The 19,655-nt window shown below is 48.8% G+C and overlaps 1 protein-coding gene across 8 annotated transcripts in view; it reads right to left on the bottom strand.

Moving 5' to 3' along the window:
- Positions 1–19,655, bottom strand: part of FAM117A (family with sequence similarity 117 member A) — an 82,044-nt gene that overhangs the window by 7,400 nt on the left and 54,989 nt on the right. For 2 of the 8 annotated variants that reach the window (XM_045374974.2, XM_065531356.1), the window contains exons 2-7: positions 15,606–15,775; positions 5,550–5,645; positions 3,368–3,478; positions 2,804–2,938; positions 604–750; positions 149–350 (exon numbers count right to left, since the gene is read on the bottom strand). In XM_045374974.2, coding sequence (XP_045230909.1) covers positions 149–350; positions 604–750; positions 2,804–2,938; positions 3,368–3,478; positions 5,550–5,645; positions 15,606–15,775 — 861 coding nt within the window. The remainder of the gene's footprint in view (positions 1–148; positions 351–603; positions 751–2,803; positions 2,939–3,367; positions 3,479–5,549; positions 5,646–15,605; positions 15,776–19,655) is intronic. The other 6 variants (XM_065531357.1, XM_045374976.2, XM_045374975.2 and 3 more) reach the window with 5 other exon arrangements.

Genomic DNA, 19,655 nt, shown 5'->3' with positions numbered 1-19,655 from the left:
GTATAATGTGCAGAAGAAAGATGACTCATAAAGATATTCTAGTAGGGTACTGAGAATGCTGGGCCTGAATTGACTAGAGGTGGAAAAGGGAGTGGAGCCACTCGTGTGCCCCAGAGTCAGCCCTGCTGCCTCAGCCTCCGCAGCTTACCTTTGTCGTTGGGGGTGGATGCCAGCTCCTCGGCGGCACCCCGGTGTTCCTCATGACTGGCCGGGCCACAAGGCTGGGGGGATGCCAAGGACATGGAAGGAGAGCTGGCAAGGTTGCCAGGCTCCAGGAGGAGGAGGGGATGATCACAGCTGCCACTCTGGGGAGGAGCTGGGGCCCGGTGCCCATCAGGGATCTCAAGGATCTGACGGGGAAGGACGGTAAAGACTCTCAGCCTTGAGTATTTCAGGCCTGCAGCAGCACAGTGACCCTGAGGGTATTCCCCTTGCTGCTGTCATTCTCTATCCGTAACATACAACCACAGAACACCATTTCCTCCAGCCATTTATTTCCCTGGCCACCCCTCAATCTAGAAGAAACTCCCTCCTGTTTCTTCCATAGCACTTTGCTCTTATCCCTAATAGCACTCACAGTCCAATGTATAATTACATATTCACCTGTAGGGCTTGATCAATGTGTTGTCCCCACAAGACTATAAGCCTCATGAGGGCAGGGACCTTCTGTGCCCTGGGCTCTAGGAACACAAAGATGATAATGTATGCTGGAGGGCACAATAGCGGCAAACCACCAGGAGCCTGTAAGTGCTGTAACCATTGCAGAACAAGTATGCTGATGATTAGCATGTATTACATACCTCCTCATCCCCTTTTAAAAACACTCAATGGTACTTGAACCTGTAGCTCACCAAATTATGTGCATGTGTTTGGGTATATGTGAAATCCTGCATACATGCGAATTCAAAATCAACTAGTAGGTAAATCATAAACTGAGAAGTGTGCCCATTAGAATCATATTAATACTGGCCAACTGGCATTCCCCAATTAAACTGTGTCAATACAAAAGTGTGCCTGAGGCTGGCTGGGCACGGTGGCTCATGCCTGTAATCCCAGGACTTTGGGAGGCTGAGGTGGGCGGATCACGAGGTCGGGAGATAGACACCATTCTGGCTAACACAGTGAAACCCCATCTCTACTCAAAAATACAAAAAAAAATTAGCCAGGCATCATGGTGGGCGCCTGTAGTTCCAGCTACTCAGGAGGCTGAGGCAGGAGAATGGCGTGAACCCGGGAGGCGGAGCTTGCAGTGAGCCCAGATCGCACCATTGCACTCCAGCCTGGGCGACAAAGCGAGACTCTGTCTCAAAAAAAAAAAAAAAGTGCCTGAGACCAGCACGGGGGCTCCCCCAGCTACTGGGGAGGCTGAGATAGAGAACTGCTTGAACCTGGGAGGCAGAGGTTGCAGTGAGCTGAGATCACGCCATTGCACCCCAGCCTGGGCAACAAGAGTGAATCCCAGCACTTTGGGAGGCTGAGGTGGGCGGATCACGAGGTCAGGAGATCGAGGCCATCCTGGCCAACATGGTGAAACCCCGTACTAAAATACAAAAAATTAGCCGGGTGTGGTGGCACATGCCTGTAGTCCCAGCTACTTGGGAGGCTGAGGTGGGGGAATTGCTTGAACCCGGGAGGCGGAGATTGCAGTGAGCCAAGATCGCGCCACTGCACTCCAGCCTAGCGACCAGAGTGAGACTATGTCTCAAAAAAAAAAAAAAAAAAAAAAAAAAAAAAAAAAAAAAAAAAAAAAGGGCTGGGCATAGTGGCTTACGCCTGTAATCCCCCGGCACTTTGGGAGGCTGAGGTGGGTGGATCATGAGGTCAGGAGTTTAAGACCAGCCTGGCAAAGATGATGAAACCCCATCTCTATTAAAAATACAAAAATGGCCGGGCGCGGTGGCTCAAGCCTGTAATCCCAGCACTTTGGGAGGCCGAGACGGGCGGATCACGAGGTCAGGAGATCGAGACCATCCTGGCTAACCCAGTGAAACCCCGTCTCTACTAAAAAATACAAAAACTTAGCCGGGCGAGGTGGCGGGCGCCTGTAGTCCCAGCTACGCGGGAGGCTGAGGCAGGAGAATGGCGTGAACCCGGGAGGCGGAGCTTGCAGTGAGCTGAGATCCGGCCACTGCACTCCAGCCTGGGTGACAGAGCGAGACTCCGTCTCAAAAAAAAAAAAAAAAAAAAAAAAAATTAGCCAGGTGTGGTGGCAAGTGCCTGTAATCCCAGCTACTGGGGAGGCTGAGGCAGACAACTGCTTGAACCCGGGAGGCAGAGGTTGCAGTGAGCTGAGATCATACCATTGCACCCCAGCCTGGGCAACAAGAGTGAAACTCCATCTCAAAAAGAAAAAAAAAATGCCTGTGACTTCAGCAAAGGTAGCACATATTCTGCCTGGGAGTGGAGTCAAGGAGATGGCTGCGTAGGAGCACGCGTGTTACCAGGTAGAGATGGAGAAGGGGCAGGGAGCAGCAGGCACTGAGATGCCCATGCTGGTGCTGAGCACATGGGGAACAGTGAGAGCTGGCAGTTTGGCTGAAGATGACCCCTGCCTGTTCCTCCCAGCGGTGGGGGGGGCCCCTCTCTTTGTACTCACCACCACAAAGCCTGTCCTAGTGACACAGGTAAGGCCATTTGAGACTAATAAACTCCATTTGCATTCCTTTTGCAGGCTGGTGTTTGTATGCTGCTGTTTGCATAGCCATAGCCTGTGAGGCCCCAGAGAGCAGGACTCCCAGTTCCCCTCACCCAGGCCAAGTGAGGCACGGACTGTGGGTGCACTCAGGGTGCAGCCGCCACTCACCCTCAGCAGCTCTTCTTCTCCTTGCTCCTTCACAAACACCTCCTCCAGCTCTTGGTTGAGCCCTTCCAGGCTCCTGTGCAGGCAGGGGCTGAGTCGCAAGACAGGGGACCCTGAGGGGAAGCTGGGAGGGGACGCCTGAGGAGGAGGCAAATGACGAAATCACACACAGCCCCACCAGGCCTAGACAGTCATTCATTCTGACCAGGGGTAGTGGTCATGTCTACACAGCAGAATTGAGTGAATGAAGGGTGATTTGGGGACAGTTACAATTGCAATAGGTCCACTCAGCGTAGTTTTCTCCAAAAGTTTGAGCTTTGCAGAGTCTATTGTGTGCTGTGGAGTCGTTGCGTCTATCATATGGGGATGTGGGGAGAAGAGAGAGGGAGATTCAGAACTGTAAGAAGCCCTTCCAATATCACACAGCAAGACCAAGTTTGGACTAAAACTTCACAAGCATGCAGTGTGGTAGGGGGCTTGGCAGCTCCAAGATCCAGGAAAACTCTGCCCACATCGGGAGCCTGCATGGAGGAGAACAAAGGGGAGAGGGCTGGGGAGAAAACATACCCTCAGTGCTCCCCGCACTGCGTGGTCCCCTGGGAGTGGGGAACCTCGCTCCTTCTCTTTCCCACTGCGGCTCAGCTTTGTCCTCTGCAGTTGTTGCTTCAACTTGGAAATCTAGCAGCCCAGAAAGAGGAAGACAGAGGCAGATTAAGGAAAGCCAAAGTGCACTGGGTCCCTCTTCCAAGGAGTGGCTCCTGCCAGAGGCCCATGAAGATATATACAAGGAGGATGGAAGTTAATCTTCCATCTCAAAATAGCTCAGTGGTGTTAAAACTATGATGATCTGTTCCTCAGATGAGTTGGATACCTCACTTAACTAGATGGATTGGATTCCAAAAAATTAAAAATATACAACATGGAAACCATTTTGTCTTTTACAGATTCCAAAGACATGAACTACCCCTCTTTTTTTTTTTTTTGAGACTGAGTCTTGCTCTGTCACCCAGGCTGGAGTGCAGTGGCGCGATCTCGGCTCACTGCCACCTCCATCAGATTCAAGCAATTCTCTGCCTCAGCCTCCCGAGTAGCTGGGATTACAGGTGCCCACCACCACCCCCAGCTAATTTTTGTATTTTTAATAGAGATGGGGTTTCACCATCTTGGCCAGGCTGCTCTTGAACTCCTGACCTCGTGATCCACCCGCCTCAGCCTCCCAAAGTTCTGGGATTACAGGCATGAGCCATCGTGCCCGGCCCTACCCATCTATAAATAGCAATGGAAGATGATGTTTCTGAATGCTAAGGGCAGTTCACTCCTCAGAGTACATTCACATCTCAAAGGCCCTGAGACCAAGAAGGATGGGGATATTCTCCCCTGTTTAAAGCAGACTACACTAGGAACAGGGATAGACACTCAAGAAGGGAATACTGGATTTCGTCTTGACTTTCATATCCTGAGACTATTACAGATTATCATCAACAATTTTGAATATTATCCCATCACATGTGCAATTCTGGACCTTCTTGCCCTCAACTGTTAAATGCTCAGGGGATGAAGAGCTATTTAAATATAAGCCCAAACTAAATGGAATTCAGAGAGTAGATCTGCTGCCCACAGCCATAAAATTTATGACTAGATCCAAGAAGAAAGAACTTTCCGATATGCTATTGTGGGTCACTCATACCACATCTCCCCATTCTTAGTGCGAATAACTTACTCTGACCATTGAAAAGTTTAAATATTTTTTATTTCCCCGTCTTAAGCTCTCAACGTATTCACTTCATATTTTCTCACTGTTCTCAGCAACAGAGGGCAGCAGCAACTTCTTCTTGTAAAGGGGTGCAGGGTGAGTCCTATCGAGTTGACCTTCTCAGAAGGTGCCACAGAGCATGTCAGGAGGAGCTGATGGGGACCCCTGGAATATTCCAGCCTACGGCTTTCTCCCCTTAACCTCAATGACTTGAGCACTCCTGAGGGAGAGGGAGGGCCAGGAAAAAGTGTTTGGGAACATTTCATTATTTTTCTTTTCTTTTGAAAAGAAGGCTAGGGCTGGGCACGGTGGCTCATGCCTGTAATCCCAGCACTTTGGGATGCTGAGGGAGGCAGATCACATGAGGTCAGGAGTTCAGCACCACCCTGGCCAACATGGTGAAACCCGTCTCTACTAAAAAAAAAAACAAAAAAACCCCAAAAATTAGCTGGGTGTGGTGGTGGGTGCCTGCAATCTAAGCTACTTGGGAGGCTGAAGCAGGAGAATCGCTTGAACCCAGGAGGCAGAAGTTGCAGTGAGCTGAGATCATGCCACTGTACTCCAGCCCGGCCAACACAGTAAGACTCTGCTTCCAAAAAAAAAAAAAAAAAGATGAATAGTTAAGAAGTAAATGAGACTGGGAGCTCCTAATTCCCAGGAACTCCCTCCCTGTCTTCCTCCAGTCTCTGAGCTGCTTATCTGGATCCAACCCCAAAGTAAAGCGAGAACAATGGTGGCTCCAGCCCTGTGCTTGCTGCTGAAAGGCACTAGCAGCCTCTGGCCAAGCCCCTTCCTAGCAGAAGGCTCTGGGCTCCTAAGACCTGGCCACTTGGAGAGTGGAAGTCAGCTAGGAAGGAGCCATCTCATCAGGAAAAGGCCAGGTCAAGACAGGAGAGGTGAGCAGTGTGACTCCACTGTGGAGGAGATGCATCACATGGTACTAGGGGATCAAGAAGAAGCCGCTACCCTAGGCAGGGAGTCAAAGTGGGTAGCTACCTCTTTTCGGTGGTCTGTGCTGCCCCAGGATGCTGAGCGCTTGTGTGCACAGGAGCTGGCACGCTCACCTTCTAGCTCTTGCCAAGACAGGGGCGTCTGCAGGGAGAGAAACACAGTGAGACAGAGCAGCTTCTTCGGCAGGCACTGGGGAACAGGCACACTGTTTTCTGGGTAGAGGTGATGGCCCTTTGAGCCCTTCTCTCCTCTGCTCATCAACCTCTGAACACTCTCAGTCGGTGTTCTTCTTCAGGCCTCTCCACCTGCACTGCCTCCTTCCCAGTTCACATCCTCCAGCAAACGTTCCCTGATGACCCAACAGGGCCAACCTCCTCTTTACTCTTTTCTGAGTACTATACATGTATGATATCCCAGTTATTCCAGCTGATCCTCAGTGGTGAGGACAAGTATTGCCACTCCTATCCCAACCAGCTCCAAGAGAATATAGGCTCAGGCTCAGGGAATCACTGGCACTCTTTATTCTCTCGCCCTCTACATGTCTAGCACAGGCCCAGGTTCCTGGGAGCTCAATAAAAACAAGTTAATATATAGGAGTGCATTAAGGGATTATTAACTGGCAAAACAGGAAAAAGGTCAACATAGGTCCCTTGACCAAAGCAGGGGACTCCTATATAGTGCAGTGCCTCATTTTTCCCTGCACATGGAGTAAGTGTTGCTCCCCCGACCCCCACCCCGGCTGCAAATAAGCAGGAAGGAGACATTTTCAGAAAGGAGAGAGCCACAGTTCTGAATCCATCCCTGATTCCTGATCCCTCTTGGCCTTATCACTCCTTTTCCTCCTGGGCCTGCCCAGCCCTCATAAAAACAGGGCCCTCAGTCTGCATCTCCTCTCCCTTGCTGCACCGAAGACAGAATGTCCAAGATGGAGGCAGGGAGAGCTGCACGACTACTTCCTGAGCCCCCACCCAAGGGAGGAAGCTGTTGGCTCTAAGCATGAGACCAAAGAGGCCCAGATCCCTCCCCACCACCAGTATCCCTACTTCCATTCCAAGGGAGGGGCCCAAGGGGGGAACGCTCCAGTGGAACCAGTTCCTCTCTAACTTCTGTGCACAAGCACAGGCTGCCAAAAACATGAGGGCCTGGGAACTGTCTCCTCCAAGAGATCTGCTGACCTCCCCCGAGAGGTTGTTGCAAACAGAAAAGGGGGAGGACGGGGAAAAAAAACCCAACTACTCGCCACCCAACAGCTGCTAAGAGGAGCTCGGCGGGGGAGTCTGAGCAAGCTTGTGAGAGCAGACGGCCGTATGTGACAGCTGCAGTGGAGAGGGGCCACTGGGGATTGGGGCTCCCTGGCTCTTCCTTCTCCCAGCTGCTCATGGATCAGCACCTTTACTGGGCCATGCAACATAGCCAGGGAGAGACAACTGCCCTAACTTTCTTGTTCTGATGAGCATCACGAGTAAGTAGGTAACAGAGGAATTGACAAACGCTAAATAAAGCATCCAGAGATCTATCTCCCCACAATTCCTTTCTTTAGGAAAAGGGCAGACGGCATATCCTTCAGGCCCAAATCTTCAGCACAAACCCTAAAGCCCTCAAGATGAAGCTGGCTCTGTCAGTATATGGAAAGCTACTTCCAAATGCCCGTGTCTCTCTAAACCAGGGTGCTACCAGACAAAGCCTCAGAAAAGGCTGGTGCATGCACTGAAAAGTGAGGAGGAAGCCCATCTCTCCCAGCCACCTCCACCCAGCAGACACACAAAGGATCCTCCCCTCAAGGCTCCAGGACCAACTCTAACGATCACTACCTCTGCTAATCAAAGCTGAGCCCCGCACTCCCCACGCAAAGCTGTTGTCCCTGGAAGGTGGCAGAGGCTATAGAGGGATGACAAAAGCTAAAGGGACAATTCTGCCCATTTCCCTTCCTCAGGGAAGATACTATACTCATAGGTGGGTGATAACAGAGAGGAAAAAACAGCCACGTTCAGGCTGCCATGGGTACTACTAACATCTCTTGCAAACTCTTCAAGTACCTCTTCTGGGATATGCGAGAGGGTGGAAAGAGAAATGCAGGCTAGCACAGGACTTTAAAAGATGTGAGGCTGCGGGTGGTGGCTCATGCCTGTAATCCCAACACTTTGGGAGACTGAGGCGGATGGATCACTTGAGGTCAAGGGTTCGAGACCAGCTTGGCAAACATGGTGAAACCCCGTCTCTACTAAAAATAGAAAAATTAGCTGGGTGCCTGTAATCCCAGCTATTCAGGTGGCTGAGGCACGAGAACTGCTTGAACTCAGGAGGTGGAGGTTGCAGTGAGCTGAGATTGTGCCACTGCACTCCAGCCTGGGCGACACAGCAAGACTGTCTCAAGAAAAAAAAAGAAAAGAAAAGAAAAGAAAAAGAAAGGGATGTGAAAATCATAGCAGCTAGGGTCATCTCCTCTCTCAATGCAGGTGACCCCCACCTCTCTCCGCTCAGCAACGTCTTCCACCAACCACTGCGTTCTTTGTGTAAACTATACTACTAAGGCCATTGCTTTGTGTCAACACCCAACCCTTGGCCATAGAATTCACCAGCTGACCCTTCATCCCACGGGCTCTCCATCCTTGGCTCTCTGTCCTCCCAAGCAAACCCATCTCCCTCTCCTTTTTCTTACCTCCAACCTCCAAGCCTGGTTTCCCAATCTAAGACGGCCTGCCTGGCCAACTATTCCCATTCTTCTTGTCAGGGAGCCTTTCCTAACTTGTCTGCCTTGGGCTGACTGCTCTTCTGCTCTGTGTCTCCTCCTTGCAGATGGGCTCTGAGTGTACATCATTCATGCAATCAACAAATAGTGGCTGAATGTACACTGTGTGCCCAGTACTGTTTCAGGCACTGGCCATACAACCATGTATAAAACAACACAAACACTTGTCCCTTCTGAGTTTATTTTCTCATTGGGGAGAAAGTTTAAACAGTGGTAAGTGCCAAGGAGAAAAATACAGCAAAGAAAAGTGATAGGAATGCTGGGTGGGGGATACAATTGGAAATGTCAGGGAGGCCCCCAATGAAAAACTAACATCTGCATAAAAACACGAAGGAGATGAGGGAGTGAGTCATGTGGGTATCTGAGGTAAGAGTAATCCAGACAGAGGGAACAGCCAGTGCAAAGGCCCTGTGGCGGCAATGAGCCTGGCATGTTTGAGAATGATAAAGAGGCCAGTGTGGCTGGAGCAGAGTGTGTCAGGAGATGCAGTGACAGGTTAAAAAATGGCTCCTCAAAGATGAGGAACCTATAAATGTTACCTTGTATAGTAAAAGTTTTGCAGATGTATTAAGGATCTTGAGATTATCCAAAATTATCTGGGTGGACCCTAAATACCATTACAAATATCCTTAAGTAAGAAAGAGGAAGAGGGAGATTAGATGTATGCACACTGAAGAGGATAAAGCGATATGACCACAGAGGCAGAGACTTGAGCGATGTGGCTGCAAGCCAAAGAGTGCCAGCAGCCACCAGAAGCTAGAAGTGCAAGCAACAGACTCTCCCCAGGAACCTCTTGGGAGAGAATGGCCCTGCCAACACCTTGATCTCAGTCCAGTGGAACAGAACTTGGACTTCAGGTCTCCAGAACTGTGAAATAATACATTTCTGTGGTTTTAAGCCACTAAGTTTGAGGTAATTTGTTAAAGCAGCCTCAGAAACCTAATGCAGTAGGTTATCCTGTGTTTGAAGTTGTTGACATGCTGACATCAAGTATTTATTTATTTATTTATTTATTTAATTTATTTATGTGATGGGAGTTTCACCCTTGTTGCCCGGGCTGGAGTGTAATGGCGCGATCTTGGCTCACTGAAACCTCTGCCTCGTGGGTTCAAGCGATTCTCCTGCCTCAGCGTCCCAAGTAGCTGGGATTACAGGCACGTGCCACTACGCCTGGCTAATTTTGTATTTGTAGTAGAGACAGGGTTTCACCATGTTGGTCAGGTTGGTCTTGAACTCCTGACCTAAGGTGATCCACCCGCCTCAGCCTCCTAAAGTGCTGGGATTACAGGAATTAGCTACCGGGCCCGCCCAACATGGAGTATTCTCAAGGCAGGAGTGTACACAGGTGTGGACTATAGCCCCTCCTAAACTGGGAATGCCCAAAGTAGGGACCATGCCCCAGTTTCCAGTGCCCAAGGTTGGATAGGACTCCTCTTCTGCGTCTCACTATGGAGCACAGAAAAGTCACAGCCAAGAAAAGCTCCCCTTCAAAGAGCTAACCTGGCCAGGTGTGGTGGCTCATGCCTATAATCCCAGCACCTTGGGAGGCCAAGGCAGGAGGGCTGCTTGAGGCCAGGAGTTCAAAACCAGCCTGGGCAACATAGCGAGACCCTATCTCTATAAAAGAAATAATTTTAAATTAGCCATTTATGGTGATGCGTATCTGTAGTCCCAGCTACTAGGGAGGCTGAGGCAGGAGGACCACTTGCACCCAGAAGTTCGAGGCTGCAGTGAGTCATGATCATACCATTGCACTCCAGCCTGGGCAACAGAGCGAGACCCTGTCTCAAAAAAAAAAAAGAAAAGAAAAAGAAAAAACTAACCTTCTGGCCACAATAGGGGGGTCAAGCCATGCTGCTCAGTCATTCTAGATGACCCTTTGGAAGCAGGGTAGAGCTGGAGCTCAGCAGACCAAAAAGTCATGTTTGTCGCTGGGCGTGGTGACTCATGCCTGTAATCCCAGCACTTTGGGAGGCTGAAGCGGGCAGATCACTTGAGGTCAGGAGTCAAGACCAGCCTGGTCAACATGGTGAAACCCCGTCTCTACTAAAAATACAAAACAATCGGCCAGGCATGATGGCACATGTCTGTAATCCCAGCTTCTTGGGAGGCTGAGGCAGGAGAATTGCTTGAACCTGGAAGGCGGAGCTTGCAGTGAGCCAAGATTGAGCCACTGCACTCTAGCTTGGGTGACAGGGTGAGACTCTGTCTCAAAAAAAAAAAAAAAAGAACAAAAAGTTGTTTGTCAGGGGGAGTCATGTACTGGAACAGATTTGACACCCTGGCCCAGTGGGAGCAGCTGAGGGACAAATAGGGCAGCTTCTGACCATGAGTGGCATGGGCCAGCTGTGCAGATGATACTCAGATTATGCAAAACTGGATGTGGCCAGACCAAGGAAGCCTTGCCTGGGATTGAGATCCCAGAGCAACATGTGGAAGGACAGCTGGGCATGGAGGTGGAAGACAGTTTCCCAAAGAGCCATCTAATATAATCAGGAGGAGGGGTGGGATGAAGCTGAAAACCCTCCAAACTGGAATCTCTCAGCCTCCAGCCCAAAAGTTTCTACCTAGACTCCATGACCACAGGCAGCAAAGTCCTGGCCCTCACTGTCTCCAGTGACCTTGGCACCTGAGTAAGCTCCATGTGTGGAGCTGGGCTAGGCCCTGGAAACGTAACCCACTATCCCTGCACAGGACTCTCAAGCAGCATGGTGCCTGGCCTGGTGTGGACCATCAGGACTACGTGTTCAACTGAAATTCTGCAGGGAATCAGTCCCTTAGGTCTCCGGCCAAACAAAAAGGCCGGAAAAGGCTCTGAGGGTGGTCTGCTGGTCAGCACTGAAAACTGGCTGCAAGTGGCCAAGGCTACCATCTCTGGCCCTACAGTGACTATGCTACCCTCAGATTTTCCATCATGGCCCCATTTTCAAATGTTCGGTACTGTTGTCAAACTATGCTGAACAACTGGTCCTGTTCGCCAATCTGGAAAACAGGCAGTGTGCCCAGGCCCCCACACCCACAAAGAAAAACATTTTTCAAAGGTCCATGATGGTCAGACTGAATTGTGTGTCATCACTGTCGGGGCACTGGTTTGGGAAAATAGGGAGGATAGTACACAGGTAGGGGAAAGACACAGGAAGAGAAGTCTTCCCAGCGCGCATGCCTACCTTCACCTCTGGCCTTCCTCACACTCCATGTGGTTTGTCAAGACTTAAGCTTTTTTTTTTTTCCAAAGGGTAAATTGGGGCTAAAGAAAAAGATCCTATCGTAGAAGCTTCCCCACCTTACCTGGGGAATGCAGAGGGAATGGGGCTGGGGATGAGTAGAATGGGGGGCTGGGCTGGGCAGGGCAGGTTCCCAGAGTCCTGTCCGTCAGCAGGATGAGACCAACAGGGGAACTCTGCTCAAACAGTCATTCCAGCTGTGATGAGACCACTTCCTCCCTCCAGAAAAGTACAAGAAGACTCAAAGGTTTGCACAGCAAGAAGGAAGAGGGGTAACTGCAGCTACCAGCATCTACTGCCCTCACCCATCCTGGCCTGGGCCCAGCCACTAGGAGTGGCCAACACAAAGCAATCAGTGGCCAGCTCTAGTTTACCAACTGACCTGGTCATCTCTCCCATTGCTCAAAACATGCAGCTTCTCCAAAGCACTTTTTCCCCAATTACCATGTTCACACATCCTCCTCCCAAAAACAACCAATATCCCAAATAACATATATCCACACCCTTCCTCTTTCCTTGCTCCAAATATTTGGGTAACCCAGCTCTCCATGTCAGACTGTAAATGGCCTGAGGACAATCCTTTGTAACCACCTAAGATCTTAAAACACAACGAGGAAGGAAGGAGATAATAGGATGAGATTGTTGGCACTACTGGGCTATATTCAAGAACTGAGAGCTTTTTGCTCCGTCTTCTACCCTGTGAAGAAGCCTCAAGTCTGTGGCATGCCCAGCTATCTAGACAGCAGGTGTTCCATGCTTGCTGCCTAGATCTGAAGCTGGCTTGCAATGGGCAGGGCCCTGGTCTCCTCTCAGGGATTCAGACGAAGGAGTTGCTTAGCCTGAACCATAACTGCAGCTGCTGACCTCACTGCAAGGCATGCCCTGGGAATGCCAGGGCTGCTGGCTCTGGGTGGAGGGAGGTTAGGCAAGTAGGACAGTAGTAGTGAGTGCCCGCCAGTGAGGGAGGATGAAGCAGAAAATAACTACTACATTGGTATGACTAGGAGAGAAAGGGCAGGGGTAGGAACAGCCCCACCCCCGACTTAAGGCAACTGGGAAAAAGTTCTGGCATTAGTCTTTTTTTTTTTTTTTTTTTTGGACACGGAGTCTCGCTTTGTTGCCAGGCTGGAGTGCAGTGGCATGATCTCGGTTTACTGCAACCTCTGCCTCCCGGGTTCAAGCGATTCTCCTGTCTCAGCCTCCCAAGTAGTTGGGACTACAGGTGTGAGCCACCATGCCCAGCTAATTTTTGTATTTTTAGTAGAGATGGGGTTTCACCATGTTGGCCAGGATGGTCTTGATCTCCTGACCTTGTGATCCGCCTGCCTCGGCCTCCCAAAGTGCTGGGATTATAGGCATGAGCTACCACACCTGGCTGTATTAGTCCATTTTTAACAGCTTAAAAGCTTTCAAGGACTTTGGTAGATCCTGCCACCCTCCCTTCCCTTACACCTTCTTATCTTCCCAGTCAAACCTCTCTTTCCTCTCCAGTCCTTTCTGGGTGATATCCCAGTGCTCAGTAGGAAAGGAACGCCAGTTACTTAGGAATATGTCAGGTAAGCCTCAGACCTCCACAGTGTAATACTAGTGTTGAAGAGGGTAGCTTGGACCAGGCCAGGGGGCTTAAGCAGGAATTTGAATGGAGCCCAAAACCTAGAAGCAGCAAATTCCCAGAAGACCAGGAATGAAAGATGGGTAGAGTGCATATTTTGGTTTGGATGCCTAGGTTGATCAGAATTCTCCATCTCCTGACTGCGGCCACAATATTGACAGGTTGCTAAGAGTTCCTCGAGGGCTGGAGCCCATCCCAGGGAAAGAGGAAAGCTGCATGGCTTGGCCTTGCCAGACCCACAGAGGCTCATCACTGACCTCTGTCTTGCTGTGGCAAGAAGCCCAGACTTGTTATATAAAAGATCTGGCCTGCAGCTGGAGCCTAAGCAAAAACACACAGCCTAGGGCCCATGCCTCTAAACCCAGCCAGGGAACATCTGAGGCCAACCCTGCTTTGAGTTGACAAAGAGAAAGCTATCTGAGGAGTGGGATGGTGACTTCCTAAAAGGTTGAAAGCAGGAAATGACAGAGGCAGAAACAGGTGGGCTACACAGAAGCCTGCCATCTGACAAACAGGGATGGAATAATGGGCTTGCACACTCAAAGGAATCTCAAGTCCTGTTCCTCCAGGAAGCCCTCCTTGACTACAAACATATCTGGACTAAGCACTCCCATCAAAAGACAAAGTTGTGTGTGCTCCCAGGCCTGTGAGGAGGAAGCATAATTTATCCTACTTGCCTTTTCCAAAGGATAAAGGGAATGGCAGTGCTCAGGGCTCCCAGGAAGGAAGCCTAGTCTCTCTCCTTCCTGGAGGGTATTCTCCTTTCACAGTCTATTTGTAGATCCAAAGAGGGCCATGATTTTAACTGCAGCAAATTCTTGTTGGTTCAAGGTGGGGTATTCCCATGAGAATTCCCCTTCTTTAAACTTCGCCAGATATTTGGCTCCATCTCATCCCTTGGCTGTCTGTTCACTGGCCCTCATAGAACTGGAATCCAGACTCATAGAGGCCAAATCTTGTCCTCATTTCCTTATTCTTCATTCCAACATGCCAGGAACAGTACTGGGCATTCAAACATTCACTAACGACATTTGAAAATGGATCGCATTAACAAAATAAATAAAGGAAAGAAACTGACATGATGTGGTCAAAAGAAGTACCAAGCACTTTCACGTGTCATTTGGCCATCATGCCACCTACACGGAGGCAGACCAGGCACTCTCCACCCAGTTTGCAAAGGAAGAGCTGAATTGCCTGATGTCCCCCAGGATGAAGGGCTGACTCAGACCCTCACGTCCTGGCCACCCTGTTTCTGCCTGTCTCGAAATAACTCATTTGCTCTGAAGATGAACAAGAGTGTGTTTAAACTGCATGAAAAGGGAGATTTGACTCTTAACAACTTAGCTGCTAAGAATGCAGTCCTGAATCAGATTAAGAAATGTCTGTATAATTTCACATATGAGAGGGGTTCCTGCTCAGTCCGATGCTAGCTTATCCAAAAATTGATAAATGAACTGGATGATCTGCAGAGATTCTTTCCAAGCTTGGGATTCTTAATGAAAAGGCTGTCTCAATGAAAATACTGAAGGAGAGGAAGCTAGCTCCCCAGTCCTTGAATGGGCACACTGAAATCCCAGACGGGGCTGCTGGCAAGGAAGAATTCCCCATTATCTGAGAACTTCCCATTCCTATGGCTCCAGTGGGATCTCTTCTGGCTCAGTGTACTTTTTGGCCACTTCTTTGGGAAATACAAACTCAATAGAATGTTGGCCTTGGTTTAATTTTAGCAAGGTAAATCTCATTTATTTTATTTATTTATTTTTTTTGAGACAGAGTCTCGCTCTGTTGCCCAGGCTGGAGTGCAATGGCGCGATCTCAGCTCACTGCAACCTCGCCCTCCGGGGTTCAAGCGATTCTCCTGCCTCAGCCTCCCGAGTAGCTGGGATTACAGGGGCCCACCACCACGCCCAGCTAATTTTTGTATTTTTAGTAGAGATGGGGTTTTGCCATGTTAGCCAGGCTAGTTTCGAGCTCTTGACCTCAGGTGATCCGCCTGCCTAGGCCTCCCAAAGTGCTGAGATTATAGGTGTGAGTCACTGCACCCGGCCTAAATCTTAATTTTTTAAAAAGCTAGAATAAACTCTAAAGTCAGCTGTTGATTACACCAACACAAATACTCAAAGCTAAACTGAAAAACCCAGATTGACTTCTCTCTTCCACCAGGCAGGTGGAATGCAAACTCATTTCCGTGTATGTTTACAAAGAAAAACAGGGTGGTAAATTAGCAGGGTGTGGTGGCAGGCACCTGTAATCCCAGCCACTTGGGAGGATGAGGCACGAAAATCACTTGAACCCGGGAGGCAGAGGTTGCAGTCAGCCAAGATCGCACCACTGCACTCCAGCCTGGGTGACAAAAGGAGACTCTGTCTCAGGAAGATAAGACATTACGTGGATAATATGTACAACCAAAACCCAAGACAAATTATCGCAATGATTTGAGGAAGACCAAAGGCCTCCTCAGCCAGCTCTCCCACCCCATCCTTATCCCTTATCCCATCAGGAGAGAGCTTCATTACCTGGGTGGCCTTGTCATTGGTGCAGCAGGTGAAGGCCCCATCAGCATCTCGTGGCCACTGGCCCAGAAGGTAGGAGCTGAGGATGGTGTCCAGGGAGAATGTACGCCGGACCTGAAGTGGCTGAGGCCTAGACACTGACTTTTCTGGGGCCACCGAGCATGGGACGCTGGCTACAAGAGAACACAGCCCGCACACCTTGCCATCAGCATGGAGGAAGGAGACGTGGCAATCACCTTCCTCCTCTAAGAGATGTGGCCTGCCTGCCCAGTCTTCACTCATACCCACCACTGTCCTAAAAGAATTTGAAGCAGCCTGAAACAGCACATATGGTCTGACAAGAGCTTTCCTGACCTACTCAGCAGCCTTTATCATGGGAAACAATTTATACCATTTTACTTTGGACTTGGACATTACTTTTTAAATGTCCTCTATCCTTTTCCTACCCCTAATGGACTATGAACCATGAACTCCTAGATCTCCACACTGAGTTTCCTGAGAGCAGCACTGTTTCCCATCATTAAAGATAAAACTCTAAGTGGATAAAAAACAAATTTTCTTCTGTCTTTTATCTCCTGCCCTTCTTCCTCCAGCACCTTTGCAGGGCTTAGGCACTGCACAAATTCATCCCCTTAACTGAAGGCCTCCTGTTCCTCTTCGTACTTCCTTCAGGACTGGTTAGCTCCCTGGGGAACCCCGGTGGCTGACATATTGGAACTACTTTCAATTATCGAGGATTGAGGAATCTAGTTTACGGAAACATCCAAATTTTTTGGTTGTCTCCTCTGTCTTTGATTTCTATATAAATGGGACAAAAATAAAGCAATTATAAATCCATTCATAGGTGGTGGCTCACGCTTGTAATCCCAGCACTATGGGAGGCAGGCAGGTCACTTGAGGTCAGGAGTTTGAGACCAGCCTGGCTAACATGGTGAAACCCCGTCTCTACCAAAAATACAAAAATTAGCCAGGAATAGTGGCAGGTGCCTGTAATCCCAGCTACTCAGGAGGCTGAGGCACGGAATTGGTTGAACCTGGGAGGTGGAAGCTGCAGTAAGCCAAGATTGCACCATTGCACTCCAGCCTGGGTAACAGAGGAAGACTCTGTCTCAAACAATAAATTAAATAAATAAATCCATTCATTTATTTTTACTTTGGTTAAAGCTTTCTAGAAGGAGGTAAAAGTTGAAACTGTGGATAAAAATGTAAGCGTACTGGAATAATTTGGAAGTTGCAATCATCTAAGTTGACCCTGTTTTCCATGGCCACATTCAAAACACTCTACTATCTTAAGATCTATGGCCGGGCGCAGTGGCTGATGCCTGTAACCACAGCACTTTGGGAGGTCAAGGCAGGCAGATCATGAGGTCAGGAGATCGAGACCATCCTGGCTAACACGGTGAAACCCCATCTCTACTAAAAATACAAAAAAATTAGCCAGGCATGGTAGCAGGCGCCTGTAGTCCCAGCTACTTGCAAGGCCGAGGCAGGAGAATGGCGTGAACCTGGGAGGCGGAGCTTGTAGTAAGCCGAGACCACGCTACCACACTCCAGCCTGGGCAACAGAGCGAGATTCTGTCTCTCAAAAAAAAAAAAAAAAAAAAATAGGCCGGGCGCAGTGGCTCAAGCCTGTAATCCCAGCACTTTGGGAGGCCGAGACGGGCGGATCATGAGGTCAGGAGATCGAGACCATCCTGGCTAACACGGTGAAACCCCGTCTCTACTAAAAATACAAGAAAATTAGCCGGGCGAGGTGGCGGGCGCCTGTAGTCCCAGCTACTCGGGAGGCTGAGGCAGGAGAATGGCGTGAACCCAGGGGAGCGGAGCTTGCAGTGAGCCGAGATCGCGCCACTGCCCTCCAGCCTGGGGCACAGAGCAAGACTCCGCGTCAAAAAAAAAAAAAAAAAAAAAAAAAAAAAATAAGGCCGGGCGCGGTGGCTCAAGCCTGTAATCCCAGCACTTTGGGAGGCCGAGACGGGCGGATCACGAGGTCAGGAGATCGAGACCATCCTGGCTAACACGGTGAAACCCCGTCTCTACTAAAAAATACAAAAAACTAGCCGGGCGAGGTGGCGGGCGCTTGTAGTCCCAGCTACTCGGGAGGCTGAGGCAGGAGAATGGCGTAAACCCGGGAGGCGGAGCTTGCAGTGAGCTGAGATCCGGCCACTGCACCCCAGCCTGGGCGACAGAGCAAGACTCTGTCTCAAAAAAAAAAAAAAAAAAAAAAAAAAAATATATATATATATATATAAAGGCTCTTTCTTTTAAACAGAACAAAATGCTTTCACATCTGTAGTAATCCCTTAATAATTCATGTGTATTTAGCACAGCAAAAAGAACTAGGAGGTATAAATAAACCTGAAGAACTTTATATTAAAAAGACACTAAAAGGTTGGCAGTTCCTCAAAAAGTGAAACATAGAATTACCATATGACCCAGCAATTCCACTCCTAGGTATATACCCACCAAGAACCAAAAGCAGGGACTTGAAGCATTTTTCACAATAGCCAAAAGGTGGGAGCAACCTAAGCATCCATGAACAAACAAATGCACCATGTCCATACTGTGGAATACTATTCAGTCTTCAAAAGGAAGGCAATTCTGACACACGCTACAATACAGATGAGGCTGAGTTAAGTAAGCAAGACAAAAGGACAAATACTGTGTTTTTCTTGAGGTATCTAGAATAGGCAAATTCATAGGGACAAAAAAAATAGAATAGACTTTACCAAGGGCTTAAGAGGAGGAGGAGGAGTAGGAGTTACTGTTTAATGGATACACAGTCTCTGGGATGATGAAATTCAGGTTCTAGAAGTGGACCCTGGTTATGGTTGCACAACATTGTAAATGTATGTAATGCCAGTGAACATAAGCTTTTATGGTTAAAATAGTAAGTATATATTTTACTACAGTTAAAAAAAAAAAAAAGAAACTAACATACCAATACGGTGAAACCTCGTCTCTACTAAAAATACAAAAATTAGCCAGGCGTGATGGTGTGCACCTGTAATCCCAGCTATTCGGGAGGCTGAGACAGGAGAATTGCTTGAACCCAGGAGGTGGAGGTTACAGTGAGCTGAGATCATGCCACTGCACTCCAGCCTGGGCAACAGAGCAAGACTCCATCTCAAGAAAAAATGAAAAAAAAAAGGACACTAACAACACTACCTCCATTCTCCAAATTCATTGAAGCATTTACATACATTTTGCCATAGTTGTAATCAGTAGGAAATGTGCTACATTATGTTCTGCCTGGTTCCACGTATTTCATATACCTTTTCCCATGTATTAACGATCTACATATTTGTTATTTTAAAAGACTGTATAATATTCCTCCAGGTTGATGCACACTAGTTTGCTTAGCCATTCCCGTATTTTTGTCTTTTCTTTTTCCTTTGTCTTTTTTGAGTCAGGGTCTCGCTGTGTTGCCCAGGCTGGTCTTGAACTCCTGGGCTCAAGTGATTCTCCTGCCTCGGCCTCCCAAAGTGCTGGGATTACAGGCATGAGCCACCACACCCAACCCATTCCTGTATTTTTGAACATTTGAGGGATTCCTCTCCAATTTGGATATCAAAAATGTTACTATATGGCCAACTTTTACTGTGTGTTTTTATCTAATCCCTGGCATAGTTCTACATCATCTCACTCAGCCATCATATATGTGCTTATTTAAAACAAGTGAATAATTTGGCCGGGCGCGGTGGCTCAAGCCTGTAATCCCAGCACTTTGGGAGGCCGAGGCGGGTGGATCACGCGGTCAGGAGATCGAGACTATCCTGGCTAACATGGTGAAACCCCGTCTCTACTAAAAATACAAAAAACTAGCCGGGCGTGGTGGCGGGCGCCTGTAGTCTCAGCTACTTGGGAGGCTGAGGCGGGAGAATGGCGGGAACCCGGGAGGCGGAGCTTGCAGTGAGCCGAGATCACGCCACTGCACTCCAGCCTGGGAGACACAGCGAGACTCCGTCTCAAAAAAAAAAAAAAAAACAAGTGAATAATTTATAACTACAACAGTAAGTGTGAACTGTAGAAAAGTCAGGAAATATATAAATA

This window comes from Macaca fascicularis, chromosome 16 (genome assembly GCF_037993035.2).
Source record: "Macaca fascicularis isolate 582-1 chromosome 16, T2T-MFA8v1.1".
NCBI classification, from domain to species: domain Eukaryota; kingdom Metazoa; phylum Chordata; class Mammalia; order Primates; family Cercopithecidae; genus Macaca; species Macaca fascicularis.
This window is presented reverse-complemented; position numbering and strand designations above follow the sequence as displayed.